Raw genomic sequence first — 27,092 nt, 5'->3', positions numbered from 1 at the left:
AACAAAACACAAATAGACGTTTTGAGGAAAATTCATTATGTAAGTTATAATAACACATTAGAGAATTTCTAGGAACCTTGTAAAATGTGAAATGTGTGTAAACTGTAAATATAACTGTATGTTTTAACTTCTACATCAACAGTCATTAGTCTGTGGTCAAGTATGGGAAAAAATTGAGGGCAATAATCTCGAATAGAGATTTTTAATGAAAGAAATGGAGAATTTTTCAAGAGTTGAGAAAATCGGTGAAGGAACATATGGTGTTGTTTATAAAGCACGAGATAAACTAACTGGTAAAGATATTGCATTGAAGAAAATTAAACTCGAAAAGTAAGTTTTGGCGCGAAATTTGACAGCTAGTGCGAGCGAAGTAAATAAATAATTTTATAAAATAAGCTTCGGTTTCGGGATAATTTTAAAATATAAAACCCAGTGAACAATTTTCGTTATTCATCATTACTGATGTGTCCATCCATACATACCAGAAAATGTAATATCCTAATAATGTTTTAATTTAAAAGATTTGTCTGCAAAGTCAAATTAACTACACCAGGCTTTGTCAGGCAATTTAGTTTGCTGCTCAATAGCGCACTCAGTAGATTCCTTGCAATATTTAAAACCCGCCTCTGGAATGCGACAAAATCAGTTTTGCAGCATTCCACATTATTCTGGATAAACAGGCCTGAGAGCTCAGTGTATTATTACTATACTCTATAAACTGGCTGCTTGACAGATTTAGAAGATTAGTATTTCACTTTATTTAGTCATGTCACTCACTGTATTTTTCTAGACTTGCCTACCTTCTTTCTTTATGTCCTTTTGTGCAGTACAGTCCCCCAAAAATCTTATGAAAATCCTTTTGATGTAAACTTGTTTGTCGTCCTGTTTGTCAGTCCACAGTATTTTTGTTATTTATTTATTTAATTTGCCACTACAAGTACTCGCTAAAAGTCCCACAGGGATATTTAGATTTCACAGGAAATAATAATATGTACCCAGGATGCCAGCTAAATATGTGCCAAGTTTCTTTATTTTCAGTTGTGTCAAACATAGGTTATGAACAAACAGACATATTTTAGCATTTATAATATAAGAAAGGATGTTACAGTGAGCCCGAAGGAGTACCATCGACTGCTCTGCGGGAAATCTCAGTATTGCGAGACTTGAAGCACCCTGCAGTAGTACAGTTGCTGGACGTAGTCCTGGCTGACACTAAGCTGTTCCTGGTGTTTGAGTTCCTGCACATGGACCTGAAGAAACTTATGGAACTGACTAAAGGCGCTTTAAAACTAGATCTTGTTAAGGTATTGATTTTTCTAAGTAGTTTAATTGAGCCTTAATAGCTGAATATCATGATTTGTTTGTCTAAAATCTGGTTGTGCATAGCATGTAAACTCATCACCATCTTTATGCAAATAAAAACCTTGAATGATGAGTTATATACAATATTATTAAATAATGAATAATACACAGTAGAAGTATGATCAATAACTCCATCATCAGTTACAGCGAAACTAAATGAATAAGTCTAAAATTATATATATACATTTCTGAGGGGAACATTGTGAAAAGTTTAATATTACATTTAGATATGTAAATTCTGTGCTATATGGTGACAGCAGATCAGAACCTTACCATACAGTTGTCACCATCCCTTCTCTTCCCGTGGGTGTTTGAGGCAATTGAGGGAATGCACCTCATCAACTGCAACCTTGTGGTTGCAGTTGATGAGGTGCATTCCCTGTCTGGCCAGAGCTGTGATTATGAGCAAACCCTTCCATGGCCTTTAGTCCAACAGTGGAGGGTTATTTATGTTTCTAATTTAGTTTACTCAAGATCAACAGAACTGGCTTAAAGCACTCTTAAAGGGAGCACTCTAAATAATCTTATTTTATTTCTTCTAGAGCTACCTCCAGCAGCTGCTAGAAGGTGTGGCGTACTGTCACTCACAGCGCGTCTTACATCGTGATCTCAAGCCCCAGAACCTATTAGTAGATACAGAAGGCCACATTAAACTAGCGGACTTTGGTCTCGCGCGCGCATTCGGTATTCCAGTCCGAGCGTACACACATGAGGTTGTGACTCTATGGTATCGCGCGCCTGAGATATTACTTGGCACTAAATTTTACTCAACAGCCGTCGACGTATGGAGCTTGGCGTGTATTTATGCTGAAATGGTTAGTATGAGCATAATATGTGTTATAATCTGATAAGTTGAGAATCTGGTATTATGCCCTGAAGATTTTTACTTTGCCTGCCCTCATATTTGTAGATATCGTACGTTGTTAGTCGTTTTTACAAAATATGTCTCAAAACATTGACTTAATTAGCTCCCACTTCTTTCGCGTCTAATTTCTGCTGTTTCCATTATAAACTTCCGCTGAACCACACCCTGTGCCGCGGGGGCTGATTCACCATGGTGCATACCTCAAGAAAAAAATAACTAAAAAAAATATTTTTGAATCATATCTCATGAATTCAAAATTGATTTATTTCAAGTAGGCCCAGTTTTTAAGCACTTTTGAAAAGTCAAGTCAGTCCGTTTGTAGCGACTCTACCACCGGTTCGGAAGGCAGATTCCACCAAGAAGAGCCGGCAAGAAACTCATCAGATTGCTCTTGAATATATTATCATGCTAGAGATTGACTCGGTACCTCTAAGAGTAAAGCTGAATTTCTAACTCCCTAGGCTATCCCATCTTGTTATAGATTTTAAATATTTTATATTTTACATTTTTCCTATGTGTGCAATTTTGTTTATGTATTTGTATTTAGCTATTTGAATCTAGCCCCAAAGTAAGCATAGCTTGTGTTATGGGTACTAAGATGACTGATGAATAACTTATAATATATAGATAAACACCCAGACACTGAAAAACATTCATGTTCATCACACAAACATTGTCCAGTTGTGGGAATCGAACCCACGGCCTTGGCTCAAAAAGCAGGGTCGCTGCGCACTGCGATAATAGGCCATCGAAAAAAAGGTTGCCTGGCAGAGATCGCTATTAACCGATTCAATGCGGATGGCTCCGCAGAGGCGCCATGTGTATCTTTTGTGTATGGCGGGTGGCGCCCGAGAGGAGCCAAAATGTTTTCCTGTAAAACTCCGCTAAAAAAGCTTTATTCAGAGGCTAGCCCTAAATGAAAGTTTCCTTATTTGTCACGTAGATTACGATACTAGTATTAGTTTCAAGATATAGCGTGAAAAAAGACATTTCAGATGTTGTAAACCTTTTCAATAGAAACAATAATTATGAAAGGTAACTTTTGTGCATGGCGGGTGGCACCCCAGAGGAGCCAATATTTGAAACCAAAAAACTGACTAATTTAAATTTATCAATAGTACATATTTCAGTGTTCTAAAAATATTAGTGTCTTTATTTATCACGTAGATCCTTTCCAGAGAAATCGCTTTAAGGTGTAGCGTGATTTCACACTCTTCGGGGATGGTAAACCATTTTAAGCGTTATTTAAATGTTATTTAATATTAAGGGTTACAAACGAATAGCACTAATCATGACAGTTAAATATTTAAAAAATATCTGTTTTCACTTTTTTTGCTTTGTGGATATGCTCTTTTGCAAGTTTATGGTAATAACTAGGTAGTTTCTCGAAGTATGTCCAAATTTAACCGGACTAGTAATTGCATTCCTTAGGTATCAAGACAATGTACTTAGTTTATTTTTGGTGAGAAACAACAACAAAAACGATTCTCAGAAAAGCACTATCTTTTGTTGTTATGCTATGCAGTCATATCAAAGATGTTTTAAAGATTTTTAAGCTTTTTATTGCCCTACTGCTTATTGTTAATATGCCGTGCCGACCGACCCTTTTTATTGATGGGCTAGGGAAAGATGTTATTTAACTAAAAACAAAAGAAGTCGGTGCCATAAATCACTTAACAAGGTTTCTCACGCGCAAATTACTTAACTATCGATGATGTTTTTTCGTTTACTTCTGTTTTGCTATTTATGGTGATCAGACGTAAGCACGTTGTGACCGTTTAATGCTCGCTTCTGAAGTCTCTTAGTTTGCCTTTTAACAACTGTGGACTGTGTATCTGGACTTCGAGATTTTGCTTCAGTGACTACCCCGGCTAGTAATTTGGACTCTGTTTTGATTCTTGACTTTACAAGGTGAGTTTTTTTAACAATGTTCTTTTTTTCTTTTCTAGTCTTTTCAATCATTGAAATTTAACATGAGCTTTTTGAAATTTAACATGAGGGACAGAGTGATTCCATGTTAGAGGAAAACCTAGATAGGGCATGTAGCACAGGTCTCGTGCTACAACTTTTGTAGGAACACTCATATGCCAAAATAAATCAGTCTTGAGTTATTGAACATTTTATGGTTTTTGGAAAAAATCCCATTTCGTGACCAGTGTTCAGAACTAAAAAAAATACAAAATTTTCTAAATTGTTCGTTTATTATTCTGTCTTTAACTACACAATGTTAAGTAAGAGGTAAAACACTTAAAATTCTACGTTAAGCGGAAAGATAGGTACCCTATGTAAGGTGTTCTCTTGAAACAAATGAACAGACAAACACCCCCAGACTCATACATAGACACACAAACACCACATACACACACATAAGCGCTTAAATACATAACATTCGACGAAACAGATAAACACTTACACTCATACACACTCACATGTACAAACACTGTGTGAGTGTGTATGTGTGTGTGCTTGTGTATGACAGTGAATGTGAGAATGTATATCTGTGTGAGAGAGTGTGTGTGTGTTTGTGTGTGTGTTCGTCTGTGTTACAACACCTTTATAACGTATAAAATAAAGTGTGTTGACTGCTAGATAACTTATTCTACTATTTTTTTCAGTTGCTAACCAAAATGGCTACTCCTCCATCCCCTGAACCTGGCCCGTCAAATTGGGATCTCATATCTATGGAGTTATCCGGAATGATGTCTCCCAGCCATATAAACTTATCAGACATGCCATGCATTGATGCTATTATAAGTGATGCAGAATTGTATGGGATTTTGGCACAGGATGTGGATAACTTTCTGGAAGATTTGGTAAATGAAAACACAGAAGATGAAGAAGCCGTTTGTGCTGAAGATCAGTTAGAACAGGACGTTGAAAATACAACTGATTGTCCCCCTAGAGCCCCTAGAGCCCCTACTACCGATTGGTTCAATGGAAACCCCTCGAATATGGCCGAGATTCCTTTTACGGGCACACCTGGTTTATTACCGCCTCATAACATGAGTGGAAAAACACCGATAGATTTTTTCTTTTTATTTTTCAATAGTCGTATCATTGATTTAATTTTAAACTGTACAAACAAGTGCGGCAATGAATTGAAGATTGCAGCACGCACCGCACAAGCTCGTTTTACAAAATGGAAGGAGATAAGTCTTGAGGAGTTCACGGTATTTATTGGCATAATTTTATTTATGGGTACCGTGAAAGTTAATAGAATGGCCGAATATTGGTCTCGACATTATTTAATGCGCCTAAGCCCACATTCATTTATGGCTAGGGACAGGTTTTATTTAATATTAAGAGCATTAAATGTCCAAGATGAAATGAGGCCGGAAAGTATTTTTAAAGTAAAGTCGTTAATAGATATGTTCAACGAAACAATGTCCACAACTTATTACCCATCCAATAATGTTGCAATAGATGAATCCTTGATTTTGTGGAAAGGACGTCTTTCTTTCCGCCAGTATTTAAAAGGGAAAGTCCATCGTTATGGAATTAAATTATATATGTTAGCTGACATGAATGGCCTAGTAATAAAAATTCATTTATATGCTGGTTCTGGGGATCAATTGGTAGGTGGAAAAAATCATGTAAAAAAAGTAGTAATGTTGTTAATAGAAAAATATTTAAATAAAGGCCATTCACTTTATATTGATAATTATTATAGCAGCGTTGGTTTAGCAGAGGAGCTTTTAGATAAAAACACGTACGTAACAGGTACACTACGAGCAAAGCGCGCTGGTAATCCCACTTTAATTAATATAAAATTAAACACCGGTGAATCTTGTATTGTTCACAATTCCAAAAAAATTGTTGTTACCAAATGGCAGGATAAACGCGAAGTGCTGCTTTTGAGCTCGCAGCATAAAAGCATTTACAAAGGGACTAATAGTCGCCGAATACGCACTATAAAGTATAAGCCTGATGTACTAATTCAGTACAATAAATACATGAGAGCAATTGATAGGCACGACCAGCTTTTAAGTTATTATTCCTGCAAACACAAAACCTTACGTTGGTATAAAAAAGTTATAATCCATTTAATCCAAATATGTTTGGTGAATAGCTTTCTTTTATATCGAGAAATAAGCAAATCGAATATAGAATTATATGATTTTAGAAAAAGTGTATTAGAAAATTTATTAAAGCCACCAACCGTGCCACAACGATCCCTTGTTGAAAGAAAAATACATTTACCTAGTACTTTTACTAAGAGTGGTGGAAGGACAATGAGAAAGCGATGCAGAGTATGCTATAGCAAAACTAAAAAAAGAAACTTGGTTATGTATGGTTGTTCTGATTGCCCAGAATTCCCAGGGTTATGTCTCACCCCATGCTTCCGAGAATATCATAAATATTAACAAATGTATTAGAAATTTTTAATATTTATGATATTTTTAGCTTGCAGGTATTTCATGATTTCAATTAATACACACACTATATGTTATAATTTGTTTAATTGAAGATTTTTAAATACTTATAACAAACAATTCTCATTAGTAATTACTAAATCAGTCTTTTTAATGATTATAGTAAAAATCTACCTTATAAATAAGTACAATTATGTAATATTATTGCACAATGTTAATAAATAAACCTTAATATTATGTAAAACCGATGCTTTTCATTTAACTCGCCTCTCTCTCTTCATCTAAAACTCTTTTCATTTAAAACTTATGGTTTATTAATAAAATTATTTTTTTAGCGTTTCTATAATTTTTTGCATTATAATATATCTCTCATTAATACTAAAACGTAGTAACTCGTTAGATACGAATTTCCCAAAATATTTACAGGCGTGAATATCCACGACGGTTGTACTCGTAAATTGTTCTTTATCTTCTACCATTATATTTTCAGTAAACGTTGAAATATCTTTGGTGGATATTTCTGTGTACGTTGCACAATCTTTCGTAGGTTTTTTTGTACCTTCCGCCGCAGAATTTATTTCATCTTCATTTTCTTGACCAGGTTCCCAGTCATCATAAGTCTGGGAATTTTGTTCTAAATAAGCCTGTTCGACAAACTCGTAGTCAGTGTCACATTGCGTTTCCAGTTGTGATTCTGGGATATATTTTCTTTTTTTTGGTAATTCTAGAACAAAAAAGAATATATGTTTATATCAAGCAAAAAAAAAACTTGCTGTGAGCATTACGACGAATTTTTCTGTAACTACTTTTTGTTTAAAATAAAAAGTGCGTAAACTGAATTGTAAATCTTTTAAATTTATGTAAATAAATGTAATTAAATAAAAAATCTATCATGAATTTAAATTTTGTCGACAGACTAGAAAAGAAATAAGTATAGTTTTATAAATTCAATGAAAACTACAAAAAGGTTTACAACACCTTACATAAATGAGTCACTTACCTTCCATTTCCATTAATACACGTAGATAATCACTTTTTTATACACTAAACGAACAATAAAACCGCTTACGTTCGATTTTGGTTGGCGACTAAACTTACAGCAAGTGGAAACAACAAAAAAAGCGATACATTACAATACATGGCGGAAGGCGCCTTAGGGGAGCCATCAAAGTGCCTGGCGTTGGGCGCCCCAGAGGAGCCACGAAACATTTGTTCGTAGCCAGGCATGAAAGTTTGTCAAATAGTCCACCGCATTGAATCGGTTAAGCGTTAAGGCGGCCTTTTGTATTTCTATTGTTTGTTTTTATTTTCCTAACTTCATCGTGGTGTACAAATAAAGAGTTAAATCTATCTATATATATAAAAGAAAGTCCCGTTAGTTACACTATTTATAACTCAAGAACGGCTGTACCGATATGGCCGAAAATTGGTGGGTGGGTAACTTAGAACCAGGAAACGGACATAGGATACTGTTTATCCCGTTCGACAGTCCTTATATATATATCTATATTCTACATCTATAAAACAAGTGTTAGTTACACCATTTATAACTTGAGAACGGATGGACCGATTTTCATTATTTTTGATTTCTTTGATTCCTGTTAATCCGGAATAGGAGAATAAGTATTAAAATACAATATTTTTTTTTAATTTAAAATCAAAACAATTATCTAGCGGTTCATTAGTAACAAAACACAACTGACAGCGCACGTCAAGTTGTCCATACCTAATCGTAAAACTGTTGATGTGACCTATAGAGAGGTTCCGGAGTAAGATGAGTTTTATGTATTGTACTTTTTAAAGTCATTTAGATGTAAAATATATTAAGGCGAAATGAAATTCGCGGGGATAACTAGTAAAAAAATAAAAAAAATATAGAAAGACTACTAACTAAGCATTTTTTATTTTCAGGTGAGCGGCAAAACCCTATTCCCAGGGGATAGCGAAATCGATCAACTGTTCCGAGTATTCCGTGCTCTGGGCACACCAGGCGACGAAGTGTGGCCTGGTGCTAGATTGCTACCGGACTACCGCGCAGCGTTCCCGCGATGGCCGAAGCGCGAAGCACGAACCCTGCTACCAACAGCTGTCCGCGCTTCGGTGCACGCTTGCACGCTGTTCGAAGCGATGCTTCGCTACGAACCGAGCGAACGCGTGTCGGCTCGCTCGGCGCTTCAGCACCCATACTTCGCTGACGCTCGCCTTGTTCCACCAGCAATTCCTTCCGCACCGGCCGCCTCTACTTCCACTATCATACACCACAGCCTCGCTGATCTCTGACGACTGACTTTATGTTAATTTTATTGACGGATAGGATTTATTATGTAACATAGATCGCCTTTACCGATCTTAATGGAACAATGGACTAAATAAAAATTTGTGGACATTTGATATATTTATAAGCATATTGTTTTATTTTAACCTATTTATTACAAAACATCTAATGAATTCGAATGCAATTGTGCATTTCGAAAGTCTAAAGCAGAGTGTCTAGTATGAGAGTGTGTACCTAAGCTACGTTTACTTATTCGCGTGTAAGTTAACTACGATAAGTATAGTATCGAAGATAAAATAAAAAAAAATATATACTACGACAATACATACATCGCCATCTAGCCCCAAAGTAAGCGTAGCTTGTGTGATAAGTACCAAGAAGACTGATGAATATTTTTTTGAATAATATACATAAATATACGCTATAAACACTGAAAAAAATTATGCACATCACTCAAACCTTTTCTAGTGGGAATCGAACCCACGAACGTGGTCATTAACATCAAAATGTTCTAAAAGTTGGTTAAGTATGATTTTTTCAATTAGCTTACTAGGAGAAGGTAATATTGAAATAGGCCTGTAATTATTTAGGTCAGCTTTATTACTCGATTTAAATAGAGGAATGAGTATTCCATGTTTCATTAGTTTTGGAAAAATATCCATTTCAACACATTCATTAAAGGAAAATTAAGCTTAATTTGCTATAGTCCGCGAAAAGCAGGACCTATCTACTTTGATAAGGCTACAAGCTATGTACGGCCGCGGGCGCCTTGACAAACTTCTTGACTAGTAAGTGCGCTTTTGGCTTAATGAGGTTGGGAAACTTGTAAGAAAATTCAATCAAAAATCTATGTTCATTATTTATTTATAAGGTCACTTAAAACTAAAATATAGCTATGTTTTAAGACTCATAAAATCTAATTTCCAAAACACCAGGGCCATATAAAAATGGTTACAATTTCATTAGAAAATTTGGTGTTAGTTACTACCCTATTTTTAAATTCTACTTTTTCTTGAAAATTGTAAATATCACAAACACGTTTCATTAATAGTTCACATTATTTTGGAATTTAGATACTACGAGATTAAGTTTTTCCTTATCATCAGAAAAGTGTGAGGTTGCATAGCGAGTGTCTTAAGATATTCGACTGATACCATAACAAAAATAATCTTCGGCGACGTAAAGCAGTTTCGTCCAAGGCGATTGAACATTTTATGAAAGTTGCCAAAGAAAAGAAAGCCACATCGGCGTTAGCCTCAAGCTTAGAAGGATTTGAGTGTCGTGATTTGACAACTGAATACAAAATTTAACAGAAAAGATGGGTAACTCAGCAAAAAATCAACTCAAACACTGTACACTACGTCAGCTCATGGAATTAACTCTTAAAGTTACACTATGCAGAAACGTGTATAACCATATTTTATAGGTTCTTTTTACCCTTAAGTCTTGTTGACTTTCAACTTATCAGGATACTGCACATTCCTTTTATATAAAAGATGAGGTCCTAAAAAATACTATAATAAAACGAAACAACAGTCGTCTTGCTCGCAATGTGGGTACTTTTGCAACTTAAACAATATCAAAACACATTCCGTAGTTCGTTGGAGTAATAGAAGAGAGAGTTCGTAGAAGTTAAAGAATTATACATGAGAAAAAAGAAACGTAAAAATAGAAGCAGAATACAAAAGGCGGCCTTATCGCTTGGTGGCGATCTCTGCCAGGCAACCTCAGAATGAATAACTAAATACTAATACATAAACTATTATACACAAATGCATCTAACATATTATAAAGATTAAAAAAAAAACCTAATAATATATTATTTACCATATAATAAATGAATAGGTAAAATAAATAGAAAAATACTTAGATAAGAGGACGTTTTTTTTTGTATATTGTATTTTTTATCTAAGTATACTTTAAATAATTAGTAATTTATCGGCACATAAATATATAATTATAATATATTTTATAGTCTACCAGCGTACCCAGCCCGCTTCGCCGGGCTAGATTTTGCTTTATTTTATTTAAACAATAAACTTACATCATTAAATTTTTAATTTAAGTCTCATATTATATTCAATCATTTAATTCTCTCCGTATTCATTCTCTTCTATTCTCTTCTTGAGCGGGTGAAGATCATTATCTACACCCATGTACACCAAACAATAGAATATCATCATAGTAAATAAAAGCTGTATTTGACAGTTCATAAATAGGAGTGCTTTGATCGTCACCAAACTTTTACAGGATTACTCGCCAGGTCAATCCGGTGATTCCCTGAAAGTTTCATTGAAATCGGTCCAGCCGTTTCGGAGTCTGTACGGAACATACCCATACACTTTCGCTTTTATATATTTAGATAGATGTATAAACAACTTGTTATGGCCCACAATTCTAGTAAATTAATTATTCTTATACTTATACAAACTCGCAAGTTTAAATAAGAGTATCAGTTAAATGTATGCGCCATGACACCTTTTAAAATGGGTGTACACATCCGGCAATAATGCGGTGCAGTGCCGTGTTACTCTTATCTATGGCAGGTTTAAGTAACTCTGGCGTTACGTTTGCTGAACTTGCTTGAAAACTTGACCTAGTAGCAATGAACCAATCTCGCACAATTCTGATGTAAAGGAAGCTTAACACACGTCTCAGTCCGTACGTGAACGAAATATCGTCTAAAACTATACGTATTCACAACGTTTACGGTCTCCACAACTTGAGTAACCCGTCCTCACTGTAGGTCGCCAAAAGATTCTGATGCGGATGGTGTGTCATACCTATAACAGCTTTCTCGTGTATCTGAAAGTAAAATTATAATATCATTAATAAATGATATCTTAACTTAATAAGTATTATGAACCAAATAAACAAAGGAGAGAGCAGAGACAAAGAGGAAGCGAGTTGTCACTGTTACTTTTTGTTTGATATTTAATGTGTAAATGGTGTAACCCGCGAAAAAGTATTAGTAATATTGTTGTTTGGAGAGCTAGTGTATTTTATTTTGATATCAGGCTTAGTTTTCTATAATCCACGAAAACCAGGCAAATTTGCACGGTGTCATTTATAATTTATCTTATATCTTTAAACGAGCAAATCTTGTATATATATATATAATTGGAATCTCGGAATCGTCTAAAACGATTTTCATGAAATTTAGTATACAGGGGGTTTTGGGGGCGATAAATCGATCTAGCTAGGATTCATTTTTAGAATATGTCATTTTATTTGCGTTTTCCGGTAATAACCGATTTGGTGCAACGAAGTTGCACGGGTCAGCTATTTTAATCTTATAAAACAGATCTTCCAATATGCATTTCCAAATTCAATGATATTAACTTTACAATGCACAATTGCTAAGTCTTATGACTTATTAATTGTACCGTGCAGATTTGCCTGGTAACAAGATGACTCCATACCAGGTAAGCCCGCTACTATCTTAGACTGCAACACCACGCATGCACGCACCATATGCACGCCACTGCCCTCTCCTATAGATGTTTCACATATAAAAAAAAAGATTCCGACAAACTGAGAAACCTCCTCCTTTTTGAAGTCGGTTAAATAAAACTCACGTTGATGGTCCGCTCCAGTTTCCCACTGGCCGCGCAGAAGGCGTAGAGCACCAGGTCCTCTCCGGCGCAGTACACCAGCCTGCCGCGAGCCCCCAGGGCCGCACACACCAGCGACCCGCCCTCCGCTTCGCGACGACCGCTAGAGAATGACCGCACTATCTGCCCCTAGAAGCACCCGGAGTAGCACGGTTATAAAACAAGCACGGTTTAGCGGCAGCGGGTTGGCGTGTTATGATCAAAGTCAAAGTAAAAAATAACTTTATTCAAGTAGGCCCATAGGTGGCACTTTTGATGCGTACATAAGAATTACTATAATATTCGTAAACTTAAAAGTAATGCTACGAGGGTTCCAAACGCGTCCCGGTTGAAGAAGAAGCCCACAACAAACTTAGCCGGGTGTTTTCTTTTTTTGTTATCACCATCTCACAATGTAATTTAAAATTATTAGAAGAGCAACCTGGTTAGAGCAATAATTCACACCCAAGCTTTTTAATCGATTACGTAGTCCTTTATACTATAATAGGACTTTTCTATAAGCTTACGTTTAATACAAGCTTTGAACTTTTTAAGAGACATCTGCAAGATGTCAATTGGTAGTTTATTGTAGAATTGTATGCAATTTCCTTTAAGCGAATTATGAATCTTATGTAACCTAGTATATTGCACTGTAAGTTTATTCTTACTTCTAATGTTTAAATTATTGCAGTCGCATTTTTTCTTAAATTTAGAAATGTTTTTAATTGATAAAATTCAAATTCAAAATTTAATTATTTCAAGTAGGCCCTTTTTTTTGCGCTTAGAAATGACGCATCCCTCCCGGAGACAGGTAAGAAATTGTCTAACCTGTTTCCGGAAGGGTATGTAGGACCCGCTGACACGGAGCCAGAATACTCACTAAAACCCAGCGGAACCGTCTACGCCATACCGGGACACCGCAGGATCGCTTTCGCATGCTGTAGCATCCCGACGTTAAACCTACACCTCTCCCTACGTTAGGCCCCTGCAACCCATTTCCCTCCCTCCCCCCCACATTTCCCTGCCGATATGTACGTTGGGAGAGTAATAAGCACTTTTGAAAAGTCAAGTCAGTCTCTACCACCGGTTCGGAAGGCAGATTCCACTGAGAAGAGCCGGCAAGAAACTCAGCAGATTGCTCTTTTCCAACATCATTTTATAGTTTAACAATCTTAAGAATTTTTCTGTTTTGCGAGAGACGAGAGCGGAGTTGCCTGCTTTCAAGCAGCGTTGTCGTTAAGGAATTCATAAATCGTGTAGATCGTCCAATAATATTTAGTTCGGAATCACTTTACTACGAGATTTGCAATATTGAATGAATGTATATACTTTTATTGCACACAACAAACAGATTAGCCATTCCTCACATGTAAAAATCGATCAGGGATATGGGTGCATTATAAGAACTCTTTTGACAATGAGAAGGGTTTATATATATATATATATATATAAATAAAATAAATATTTCATTACAATATTGTTTACAGCCGATAAGAAATACAAAAACATTCGTTTTAGATAGAGAGTACGACGACGTCATAAAACGTGGTATGATACGATCGTAAATGTAACATACATTTACGATCGTATCTTGAATATTGATATGTATGGTTGTGTGAATGTTTGTATGTTTCTAATTATTATTGGTAAATTAGAATGAAGTGTTAAATAATATATGTATGTAAAAGTATTGAGATTAATTATAATTACGATATAAGTTTTATGATTATATATTATGCTTATACCCTTCACGCGGTTTACAGCAGGAGACTCAATGTCTATGCCCCTTTTCTCTATGAACCCATAGACTCATGAAAAGTTCAATTATAATCAAAAAGTTAGATATAAAAAAAGACAATTAAAACATGTCTTGATTACTTCGTCCCCAAAACAAAAGTAGGCACATAATATTGTTTTCTATAAATTAATCTACACAAGGTCAAGGTCAACTAAACCCGGAGAGAAAATATTCTATGTAATACCTGACCAAACTGTCACGTTTACGGACGGCTAAATGCCGTTTTTTTTTTAAATCTGCATCATCTCTGGATGAGTTGAGTGGAGCAAATAAACAAACCTTCATACAAAATTTACAGTTTTAACGTAGTTCCGGCGTTACATAGAAAAGAGATAGGAACGCAGTTTTTTTTTTTTAATGTTTATAGACGAGCGCTTGACTGCAATCACACATAATGGTAAGCGATGATGTATCTAAGGTGGAGCGCGCTTGCCTAGAAGATGCCTATTGACTCTTGATTTGAAGGTACTCATATTGTAGGCACTGGGGAAAATGGAAGCTGGAAGGGCATTCCAGATCCTATCGGTGCGGATCAGAAACGAAGACGCGAAGCGCTTCGTACGCGTCCGCGGTATATGGACCACGTAGGGATGCAGATCCTTACGGTGCCTCGAGGTTCGAAGGTAAAAAGGCGAGGGGGGACTAGATCAAACCGTTCTTGTGTGCTCCGATAGAATACCGAAAGATATCTATTTATACACTTTATTTGTACACCAAAAATAGGAAAAAAAAAACAATGGACACAACAAAAATAAACTTAAAAAATAGGATACAAAGGGCGGCCTTATAGTAGCAATCTCTTCCAGGCAATTGACCAGGAAAAGACAAATTGATGGGGTGTATTACGGACTTGTGCGACTTCGTCCGCGAATGAGTCGACTTAGTCGTATATCCAATATAAATGAATTCTACCTTGATCGATTTATCGCCCCCGAAACCCCCTGTATACTAAATTTAAAAAAAAACATAAAAATCTTTGGAGCCGACTCCGAGATTCCATTTATATATATACAAGAATTGCTTTTTTAAAGATATAAGATATACATACTTACGAACAATTAAACACTAATATTTATCGAGATTACACACATAAAATACTAATAATAATAAATAAAAAAATATACTATAACATTTGATACATACTTAAATATGAGTAAGAGTTAATCACTGTCGTCTTTATTGCTCAAGATAATGGGCTTTAACAGCATGTTTGAATATGTGTAGTGACCTTGACTGTCGTATGCTTATTGGACGAAAGCATTAAAGATAGTCGACTGTACCGCTTATAACGTACCTGCATGTTCATAATGACGACGGTGTTGGTGCGGTTGCACACGACGAAGTGGTCAGGGTTCTTCGGTGTAAGCAGTAGCGAATTTACAGGCGGTTCGCCGGAGCCCAGAGGTTTAAGTGTCGCAGTGCACTCGCCCGTCCGTACTGACCATACCTGCGTATAGTTTACACGTATTAGCTTTGAATGAGAAAACAAGAATGAATGCGCGAATATTCTCATTTATAAATGCCGTAATTCATCCGCCATGATGAATTTAATTTTTAAAAATTATACCCAAGTGACAGTTGAGGGGATGTAAGGTTTCTAGCGGTACCTCATACATCCAAATTTGTTGTGACATTAATAAGGTATCGTGGAATAAAGAAACCTGAAAGAAATGAGAAGAACACATAATATTCGGGCAGCGATTTGTTTTTGACGACTTGTCCTGAATTCCTGTCCCAGCTTTGAGCACTGTAATCTAAGCGGGAGGTCATGGATTTGATTTCCTGCAGGGGCTTTTGGAATTTATAATTTCTGAATTTTCTCTGGTCTGGTTTTAGGTAGTACGCTTAAAGTGCTCAGATATTGTTTGAATTGTGTAAACGGAGAAAGGAATCAATAACAAATGGCGTTTTTTTATTAGAAAATGCGAGTTGATTGACATATGTACGCCATCGCTCGATTTTCTGTGGTAGAATGATCCCCAAAAACAAGATTCATCCCCCTCAACCCATTACCGGCCCACGACAGTGCGGGATAGTACACTTCGCATATCTTTCAGAACATTATGGAGAACTCTCAGGCATGCAGGTTTCCTCGATGTTTTCGTTCATTTTAAAGCAAAAGTAAAAGTGAAGTCGACGTCCTAATCACTTGACTATCACCACTTCTTATACGCGCATACCTTTATACGATGATGATGATGATATACGATTCTTCAAACTCACAGCTTAAAAAAGTTACAAGTGCGTGCCGGAGTTCGAACTCTGCCCCCCGAAAGTAAAGCCCAAGTCCCACCCACTAAAGAGAATAATAAGAGATGGAGAGAAATACCTTGACGGTACCATCAGAAGAAGCACTCAGTACGCTGTGGCCATCCGGAGTGAAGACTGCTTCGTTGACAAATGATGTGTGCCCGCGGAACTCTTTTAAAATCTTCCCCGATTTCAACCCGTGGATCCTGTCCAAATAAGAGAGTTAGTAATCCACACACAATTAAAATGTTGATTAATACATAAATATTAAATATACTTCGACAGTAAACACACCACCGCACAATGGGAGATCTAACGCACAGTGTCCAGCGTTAGATCTCCCATTCCTCGCAATCTTTCGGCGCACTATTTGCGGAACCTTGGAACACCGTTGTTAACCATTGCCTACAGTACTGTGAGAAATGTAATAGCACCATGTATTTGGCTTAACATGATTGTGTAAGAAGATAGCATAATTACTTGTAGGTAAAACTATTGTAAAGTTAATTGAATTGTTATAATTATGTTTTTTGTTTTTGTTACTACATATTTTTCTTTTTTCTTTTTTTGTACTCGTTTTAATCTGTATAATTTAATCTGCTATTCATTTAATTAGTGTAGTTGGTGTTAACCGTACTAATTGAATTAATAAATAAATAAATAAATAATAAAATAAATTACCACCTAGCCTCAAAGTAAGCGTAGCTTGTAAACTAATGAATTAATGAATTCACTTTTACTGAACATCTAATAAAAAAGTAATTTAATTTCCTTACTCCAATTGGGGACTGAGATTCTTTGTTTTAACATCCCCATATGGGTTGTTGGCCCGACCCAACAGAATTACACCCAGAATCTCGTAATCCGTGGTGCAACGAGGCAGTAACTACAACACAATCGTTATCTGCTGTAACCAGAACCACACCGAAAGTGGCTCGCTTGACAATCCGGTCCAACTCCTCCCTAACGCTTTGCCTTAGTAACGACGAGTAAGAGTAATAGTTATTTATGCAACTGTTGTATTATAAGTGGTATTAAAATTCGAACTCGGGTTTAACGTATATAGTGTTTTGATATCTAATTATCAACAGTTGTATACTCTATCTATTCCCATAATGTTTTTGTTTAACGGCGGCGGGCGTTCAGCAGGACACGCGCGAATGACTATGTTCTTTCATCAAGAATGTGGCTGTTTGTTGAGTTAACCCTTTGCGCAGAAGGATTCGAAAAAAAACAAAGGAGTGTTATAATAAAAATTTAGTACAACTTTATATCATCTGTTAGGATGATATCCTAATGATTATTAGAACATTGGGTGAATAAGCTTACTGTTTCTTATAGTTTATATATAATTTAAAGCAAGTATTATTTAGTACATATTATAAAATTTGCATCCTCACCGGATAGTACGGTCGAAGGATGCAGACAGTATCTGCGTGTTGTCTCTCGTGAACTGCAGACACGTGACGCCCTTCGCGTGCGCTCGTTCCAACTTCCGCTGCACCTGGCCCGATGACACTTTCCATACCTGCGCCACAGAGTGAATACATAAATATAAATAAATAAATATACTACAGCAGTACACACATCACCATGTAGCCCCAAAGTAAGCGTAGCTTGTGTTCTGGGTACTAAGATGACTGATGAATATACATAAATACTTATAAGATACAGATAAAGATCCAGACATTGAAAACATTCATTTATGTTTATCACATAAACATTTTCCAGTTATGGTAATCGAACCCACGGCCTTGGACTCAGAAAGCAGGGTCGCTGCCGACTGCGCAAGTCGGCCGTAAAAAAAAGAAAAAAAGTAAGGATAGCCATACCAACGACGTAAAGATTCATGCCTCAAGACATTCCCTCGCCATAATACAATACCGCAACGATGTCGGCATTCACCATGAGATCAAAGGCGTAGAACTACTGTATCTCTTCCATATCTCAAGACAGAGCAATCGTGGTGGTGCGGAACTAGGAAAGGTCCATGACTTTGCCATACCTTTCCTCTTACCGATACAATCTCGTGACGCTGACTAGGGGATGTCGGCATTTACCATAGGATCAAAAGCGTCTTAATTGTATTTCTTCTTTATATTGTGGTCCGTGTATCCGTGATGTAATTGATGCAGGAAGCGGAAAGAATTCGCTTTGCTTCGGACCTTTTCTCGCCCCGATACAATGTGTCAGAGATTTCAAGACGATGTCGGCAATTACTATGAGAGCAAAGGTGTCGAACTACTGTATCTTTTACTTTGGTCATACGTAGTTACGAAGAAACCGGCTAGACAGAGCGGGGTGAGGAAAGTATCATTCCTGGCCCCTATGCTGTCTAGGCTGTGTCGGCATTTACCACGAGATCAAAGGCGTCTAACAACTGTATTGCTGGCTGTGTGGTACGAAGAAACCAGCTAGACAGAGCGGGGTGAGGAAAGTATAATTACTGGCCTCTATGCTGTCTAGGCTGTGTCGGTATTTACCACGAGATCAAAGGCGTCTAACAACTGTATATCTGGCTGTGTGGTACGAAGAAACCAGCTAGACAGAGCGGGGTGAGGAAAGTATAATTACTGGCCTCTATGCTGTCTAGGTTGTGTCGGCATTTACCACGAGATCAAAGGCGTCTAACAACTGTATTTCTGGCTGTGTGGTACGAAGAAACCAGCTAGACAGAGCGGGGTGAGGAAAGTATCATTACTGGCCTCAGTGGACAGCCTCTATGTTGTCTAGGCGTTGTTGGCATTCGCGAGATCAAAGGTGTCTAACAACTGTAGGCCTTTTTGTACTGTGTTTTAAAACATAGCGTATCAAGTTATCATTATCAACCAATTATTACTCAATAAGATGGGTTTACGAACTCCACCACGCTGATCCAATGCAGGACGGTGGGCTTTAACAATCATTCTCAGTATAAACTTCCGTGGCAGCTGTTTGTCATTCAAAGTCAAAAATTTCTGTATTCAAATAGGTCCGAATACTTAGCCTTTTGATGCGTACATAAATATATGTATTATGTATATATATTTTTTTAAATATATAAGTGCTTGACTGCAATCACAGCTGATGGTAAGTGATGATGCAGCTTAGATGGTGCTCGCTTGCCTATAAGATTTAAGGTACCCAGATTGTAGGTATGACGGGAGGAAGGAAGGAGATAGGAGGTCATTCCAGCCCTAGTGAGACTTTCTGTGATAGGCTGTTTACTTTATGCGAGTGGAGCCCTGTGCCCAGCACTGGGACCATAGACTAAGCGTAACGATGGACGATGAAGTGGTATACCTTGATCTTGCCATCATTGGATCCAGCAGCCAGAGTATCACTGTCTCGCGCAAAGGCCAAGCTGAGCACAGCTTCCTCCATGCTCATATACTCGTCGTGCGCCTGGTAACGGAGGTCCTTACGTATCTTGCCAGTAGTGAAGTTCCACACTTCGACCAAGCCATCCACTGAACCGGTGACCAAGTACTGGCCGTCTGGAGAGAACCTATCAAGAATAATGAGCATAAGTATTCAAAATTAAAAAATGTTTTATTCATGCAGACCTTATTGCTAGCACTTATGAAGCGTTCAACATGTTACACTATTGTAAGTGATGGTGATAACTGCATTCGTTAACTTTTAACTAAAGCTAGGAGGGTTCCAAACGCGCCCTGGTCTAAGAAGAGCCGACAACAAAATTAGGCAGGTTTTTTTTGTTATCACCATCTCACAGTCCAGTTAATGTTGAGCTATTAGAAGAATACCACAAATTATAAATAATAAATATATAATAAATATACTACGACAGTACACAAATCGCCGTGTAGCCCCAAAGTAAGCGTAGCTTGTGTAATGGGTACTAAGACGACTGATGAATATTTTTATGAATAACTAACGTACCCAGCCCGCTTCGCCGTGCTAGATTTTGCTTTATTTTATTTAAACAATAAACTTACATCATTACATTTTTAATTTAAGTCTCATAATATATTAAATCATTTATTTCTCTCCGTATTCATTCTCTTCTCGAGCGGGTGAAGATCATTATCTACACCCATGTACACCCAACAATAGAATATCATCATAGTAAATAAAAGCTGTATTTGACAGTTCAAAAATAGGATTGCTCCGACCGTCACCAAACTTTACAGGATTAATCGCCAGGTCAATCCGGAGATTCCATTAAAGTTTCATTGAAATCGGTCCAGCCGTTTCGGAGCCTACACGGAACATACCCACGCACTTTCTCTTTTACATATACATAGATAAATAAATACTTATAATATACACATAAACACCCAGATACTGAAAAACTTTCATGTTCATCATACAAACGTTTTCCATTTGTGGGAATCAAACCCACGGCTGTCATCATCATGTGCATCACGGCCAAATTAAAACTAAAACGAAACAAACGAATGTTTTAACATTCTAAGTGTTTACTTATGACAACCCTATTGATGATAAAAGACCGACACGTGCATAGTACCTTACCTACCTAGTACCTAATAAAGTGACAGGAGCCGCATGATTTTAATTTTGCATGTGATGGCGTTGATTGCTTTCCTAGTATAAAAATTAGAAAGCCCATGTTAGACTTAGTCTTTTAACCTAACTCTAGGCTAAAAATGAAGTCAAATGGTTGCCTAGTGTGAGTATAAAGTAAGGACAAACAAACAAACAAACTTTTTCATTAATAATATAAGAATTTAGTATTGATTTCCTTTATAGTAAAATTTTTACTTAGTTTCCAGTATTTTATATATTTTTTTAGTAATGGAATAAGAGATATTTTTTCTATATGTTAAGTAAAAACCGATGAGGTATAGGCCCTTTCCACCAATTACTAACATACCTATTTGGTGAGATACATATTCCAGTGTCTCACAAAAATAAAAATGTTCTACGAAAAGACATGGTGTATCCGATTGTTTTCAGTAAATACGATGGCATTGGTTAAATTTAGAAAAAAAAATGGTTTTCGGTTTCACAGATAAATCTGAGAGACAGTACATAATGTACCTCTAAAGCCAATGAAGCATTATTTCGGTTTTATTCATTTACACATTGTATAGTCTCTCCTTAATAGTTCTTTCCATACCCTTTTGGTTAGTAACGCTAAAATTATTATAGAAAAACATTACCTTGCACATTCGACATGAGATTTCTGGCCAAACTTGATCATTTTTGAGAGCTGCGTTGGACACTGATCATCCTCTTCATCTCTTATTGCGGCCTTACCACGGAACAAGTCGATGGTAGTACCTGTAAAAATATATATTTTTTTAATCATACTTATTTTCTGTAATATATGTATGTAAAGCGGTGATAGCCCAGGGCGAGTTCGAATCACCGCACGCACCGGTGCCCGGTTGCCTTATTTCCCCGGGGAAAGGATAAAAATTTATCTTCTCCCACAGGTTTATCAACTCTCAGAGCACTGGTGCACAAGTGGAAACAATATCCGAACGATATATGTGTGATAATAAACATCTCGAATTCCTTTTTCCTGTGCTATAGCAGGTGGTTAATTATCCTATCATAATAAAAATCCTATTATAATACGAAGTATTACTTAAACGATAAAAAAGCTTGGGTGTGAAATGCTCTAGCTTCATAGCTTAATATAAATTTAATGGATGATGGTGATAACAAAAATAAATTTACCCGGCTAAGTTTGTTGTGTGCTCTTCTTAGACCAGGGCGCGTTTGGAACCCTCGTAGCTTTAGATTTAAGTTGGCGAACAAAGTTATCACCATCCCCTTACAATTATGTAATCAAATATGTATGAACGCTTCATAAGTGCCTGTGATAGGCCTACATGAATAAAGAAAATTTTGAATTTGAATTATATCCCTTGTCAGGGGATATAATCGGGGGATAAAATTTTGTCTCCTGCCTGAGCTAGCCCTGCAGCAACTTTCGCAAACTATATGCAGATACCAATACCAATTTTCAATTTCAAGTAAGGCGGTCGTTTATATCAGCTTTTCGTTTATAAAGAGTGATGGTTTAAGCATTAAACATACTAACCAGGTGGTAACAGCCCTTGATGCTGCTGCCACTTGAGCGCTTGCCCCAGCAAGGCTAGCAGACGAGAGGAAGGTACAACGGACACTTCTCCCGCCAGGGCAGCAGCCAGTGCCGCACGCCTCCACTCCTTGCCCCCACCCGCCGTGCCCCGCGCACCGCCGTACGCCTCACGCGGGTCGAAGTAAGACCGGGCTAACATGTTTTCTGCAAAATAATTTTAAAAGATATATGCAACGTTAACAAAAAATACCAGAGAGCTGTCATCATCATCGTCATCATATCAACATATTGGCACACTATAGGGCATGGGTGTACTCCCACAATGAGAAGGGGTTAAGACTGTAGTCCACCACGCTGGCCCAGTACGGATTGGTGGACTCCACACAACTTTGAGAACATTATGTAGATTGATGTTTTCCTTCACCGTTGAAGCAAGTGATATTTTAATTACCTAAAACGCACATACCTTAAAAAAGTTATGCTATGTATGGCTATGTAACGATAAGGCCGGCTATTTGTACACATCATGTAAACTAGTTTTTTTATAACTTTTTCCTGTATTTTTATGTTGGGTACAATAAAAGTGAATTCATTCATTCAAGTGGTAGAGTTGCGTGATGGGATTCGAACTTGGCCCCCCGAAAGTGAAGTCGAGCTCCTACTCACTGGGCAGAAAGCTCTCGGCCTGTAGTATTTACATTAAAACTATTAATTTTTGCTCTACGACTTTATTTTGTGAAATATTAACATTCGATATTTTAAAAAGATACTCTACTTGTTAGTACTTTGTAGTATTCGGCAAATGCGCACGAACTACGACTCTATCGTGTGGCCACTGACCCGACTACGCGACGTTGTCGAAAAACATATAATTTGTTACAAGGTGTAATGCCACTTTACAGAAATAATATGATATATAATTTTTTTTCTAGAAAATAAATTAATACTGGAGTTTCAAAGTCGTAGAAAAAAAGTTATTAGTTTTAATATTAACTACTACAGACCGAGAGCTTTCTGGTATTTTATATTTAACCCTGTATGTGTATATGTATGTTACTATAACTGCATAAGAAAAGCTTGAAATTTATAATAAATGGGTTTTGATGACTTGCCATCCAAACATTTATGAAGTTATACTTCTTTTGGCGCGTAAGGGAAAAAGAAATTTTTTATGATGCAATGCGCATCAAACTGTCACAAAAAAACCGACACCCTGGAGTTAGCTATAAGGTTTAACAGTGTACACTTTCAATTATTAAAGTCTGCGTTCTCATTCCAGTGGTTTAATAGATTCAATTGTACTAAAATCTCAAATTTGAATTTTGAATACTTGGTTGTCCGATAATGAGTCTATTGGTATACCCAATTTATTTATGTAAATTATGTAGAAATAAGTTTTTTGTGAAATTTAAATAAACTTTATTTAACTAGATAATGCGTTATAATGATGATGTATTAAATAAATTTTTTCTATTGTTAGTATTGTTTTTTCTGCAAACGTGGAATTTTAAAAGATTTTTTCTTGCTATCCCAAAAAAGTATAACTTCTAACGTGTGTACATAAGAACACACATGTTTGCAATAGATATTAGTCACCTATAAAGTTAGCTATTGACAGCAGGGTAACCCATGACTGAAATTTATACACAATCATCCCATCATTATTAAATTAGTTCTTCCCTGTGTACTTTGGCCATGTTTATTATGGATTTTTACAAATCCTGTGGGAGTTGTTTGCTTTCCTGGTATAAAAATTAGAAAGCCCATGTTACACTTAGTCTTTTCATCTAACTCTGCCAAAAATGAAGTCATATGGCTGCCTAGTGTGGGTATAAAGTAAATACAAACAAACAAACAAACTTTTGCATTAATAATATTAGAATTGAAGTATTGATTTCTTTTCTTTCCTTTAGATAGAGAGATATTTTTTCTACATGTTAACTAAAAACCGATGATGTATAGGCCCTTTCCACCTAGGAATAATTCAATTACTAACACACCTATTTAGTGAGATACATATTCCAGTGTCTCACAAAAAGAAAACTGTTCTAGGTAAAGACACTGTGTCGGGAACCGAACAGAACTTTAATGTTATTAATTTTTTATAGTGTTATTGGTGGACCAAACTGATGGCCCACCCGGTAAACAATTACCTATAAACAAAATTAAGCAGTAAAAATTATTTTTCCTTTTTCTTAAAATTGGATAGGCATATTACAAGAATAATCTTGTATGTATACTGTTTACAGTTGTAAGGTACATATACTTTTAAGGTTTTAACAAGGTAAAAATATAAACAAACCTAAATGCATGTATCTGTCAGTTTCCTGCTGCTTCATAAGTACACAGGGCTGTGTTTGCCTCAACAGTGTCCGCGCAGCACCCAGTTCTCTCAATTCAATTAACTCTAGAACAACTTGTTCATACAGATCCATCAATTTCTTATCCGGTAACTTAAGGGATGCAGTGGCTTTAAGGACGGTGTCCCAGTGCCCATTGTTGATATCTGCACAGAATCCATCTACACTGTCTACCGTGTTAAGTGAGACACCTGTTTCTTCCTGAAACAATTTTTTTTTCAAAATTATGCTTTTTCTGGCGTGTTATTATATCAGCACCATCATTGTTACCGGCCCACTACAGGCCATGGGTCTCCTCTCGGAATGAGAAGGGTTTAGGCTTTCACACTGGCCAGGTGCAGATTGGAAGACTCCACATGCTGTTGAGATCATTATGGAGAACTCTGAGGCATGCAGGTTTTCTCACAATGTTTTCCTCCGCTGTTAAAGCAAGTTATATTTAAATTGCTTAGATGTAGTGTCAGACCAGACCAGAGAAAATTCAGCAATAATTTCAAATTAGCTCTGCAAACATCGAACTCAATAGCCCAGTATCTCCCATTTATAACACCCTAGCGCTCACCACTTCACCACGGACAGAGGAACAGTAAAGTCCAAGCTCGTATCTCAGAAGTTGCTCACTATCCAGGTGTAAACTTTATTAAGTTAGATCTAGGCGACGGATTATCGGATAAACACAGCAATTTGATACTAACCTGCAATGTTTGCAATGTTTTGGTAAGGTTAGACTCTTTGAGATACTGTTGAATGAGCCGGATAACACTAGAAACAAAGAAAAGATAAATAAAATAGCCGTTCATTGCACAAAAAATGCAAATATTGATAAACTTACTCCGCAGATTCGATTTCTATTGACATTGTTTGGTATTTTCTAAACTGAATACGATGTTATTTATGAAGTTCTGTGTGTACAACGTAAATTTAATTAATTCACTAATCACTATGTGTAATGCTTGTTATGTTCAAAAACCGCACGAATGTATTTGTTAACTTCCCACTAACAAAAGTACAAATTGAAAACAATTTTAAAATTTAAGTGGGCAGGCATATAATCTTCACCACTACCATAAATTCACAGACAATGTTTTAATGAAGTTGACAGCTTCTTATTCACAGAATAAACAACATTGACAGAATGTAGCTTCATTTTGGTATCTTTTCTCAAAAAAACAAAGAATTAAACGATATCTCGTATATTACAAGGATCCTAAGCATCTCACCACCTTTATATAATTATAATTTTTTAAGTATACGTTGGATTGACGGAGGCTTGTTAAATAAAATTTTACAAAAGTAGAGTATACCAAAAAAAAAGCTGACTATACGACGCAAAAAATATAACATAAAAAATTCTAATGGCTTGCCTGTGGCAAGTCAATTCACAACTGTCAAAATAGCTCTCTTGATGCCAAATAACTGTTGTTTTATTAGTTTTATAGCCAAAATTCGCTGGAAAATGCATCGAGATCGAGTTATACGCGAAGTCCATTACCCATAAAATCAATCGGTTTGCTAAGATGCCTTTACGAAATACGGGATGCGGGAATTTCGTCGATTAATCCCCAGGCATCCAAACGTCAGCTTGTTTTTAAAGTAGTTTTGCGCGTATTTTGCTGTAAATGTTAGGTAAATAATATGTGTAATATGTGTTTCAAGGCATAATTAGTAATTGTGTGTTGTTAAATTCAGTGCTAAGTGTTTAAAAAGTGAAAGTGTTATGTTGTGCTAAGGTTAGTTTTGGTTCCCGCTATTACCTTATTTAGAGGTCTTGTCCCCGTTTGCGGCCTGCGGTGCGGTGAGTAGTAGCGAGTAAGTTTACTACAGAAAGATATCCAAACATTAATTTTTGTATAAATCGTCAATTTCGATGAAAATAAAGTAGTCCCTGATTGTTTTGATACAGTGAAAGGCAGGACTTCTGTGTTATTATTGTTGTATGATATCTCATAATTTCTCGTGTTATTTATGTTTCTTATGGAAAATAAAATATATTGAGGCCCATTTCAACAAGTATCAGCTGTTGTTAGTACATTTTTATTACACAAATCTGTCTTAGGTAAATATCATAAAATGATATTACCTATTTCGTTTTTATTAACAATGTATAAAATTATAATGAAGTTCAGTTCAACATATTGAGCCAAAAATATATCAAAGTAACACCAGTGTTCGACTCCCTTAATGATAGATGAGATTCTGT

The 27,092-nt window shown here is 36.4% G+C and overlaps 4 protein-coding genes across 4 annotated transcripts; 2 read left to right on the top strand and 2 right to left on the bottom strand.

Moving 5' to 3' along the window:
- The first annotated feature begins 141 nt into the window (after positions 1-141).
- On the top strand, positions 142-9,002 carry LOC120626751 (cyclin-dependent kinase 2). Its single transcript, XM_039894419.1, has 4 exons — positions 142-330; positions 1,109-1,304; positions 1,905-2,177; positions 8,512-9,002. The coding sequence occupies exons 1-4, from the start codon at positions 206-208 to the stop codon at positions 8,878-8,880; spliced, it is 963 nt and encodes a 320-aa protein (XP_039750353.1). The 5' UTR covers positions 142-205; the 3' UTR covers positions 8,881-9,002.
- Positions 3,014-6,610, top strand: LOC120626750 (piggyBac transposable element-derived protein 4-like). Its single transcript, XM_039894418.1, has 2 exons — positions 3,014-4,138; positions 4,843-6,610. Exon 2 carries the CDS (start codon positions 4,855-4,857, stop codon positions 6,589-6,591), a length of 1,737 nt encoding a protein of 578 aa, XP_039750352.1. The 5' UTR covers positions 3,014-4,138; positions 4,843-4,854; the 3' UTR covers positions 6,592-6,610.
- On the bottom strand, positions 6,671-7,861 carry LOC120626752. The gene is made up of 2 exons (XM_039894420.1): positions 7,601-7,861; positions 6,671-7,324 (listed from the first exon to the last, which is right to left on the bottom strand). Exons 1-2 carry the CDS (start codon positions 7,611-7,613, stop codon positions 6,924-6,926), a joined length of 414 nt encoding a protein of 137 aa, XP_039750354.1. The 5' UTR covers positions 7,614-7,861; the 3' UTR covers positions 6,671-6,923.
- Positions 9,003-11,166: 2,164 nt separating the features above from the next.
- Positions 11,167-25,950, bottom strand: LOC120627082 (WD40 repeat-containing protein SMU1). Its single transcript, XM_039894927.1, has 11 exons — positions 25,725-25,950; positions 25,588-25,654; positions 24,835-25,093; positions 22,533-22,736; positions 21,643-21,763; positions 19,799-20,003; positions 17,917-18,044; positions 16,596-16,722; positions 15,561-15,713; positions 12,454-12,618; positions 11,167-11,680 (listed from the first exon to the last, which is right to left on the bottom strand). The coding sequence occupies exons 1-11, from the start codon at positions 25,748-25,750 to the stop codon at positions 11,582-11,584; spliced, it is 1,554 nt and encodes a 517-aa protein (XP_039750861.1). The 5' UTR covers positions 25,751-25,950; the 3' UTR covers positions 11,167-11,581.
- Between the last annotated feature and the right edge of the window lie 1,142 nt (positions 25,951-27,092).

Source organism: Pararge aegeria, chromosome 10, assembly GCF_905163445.1.
Source record: "Pararge aegeria chromosome 10, ilParAegt1.1, whole genome shotgun sequence".
NCBI lineage: Eukaryota > Metazoa > Arthropoda > Insecta > Lepidoptera > Nymphalidae > Pararge > Pararge aegeria.
Note: the sequence above shows the minus strand (reverse complement) of the source record. Positions and strands in the feature narration are given on the sequence as shown.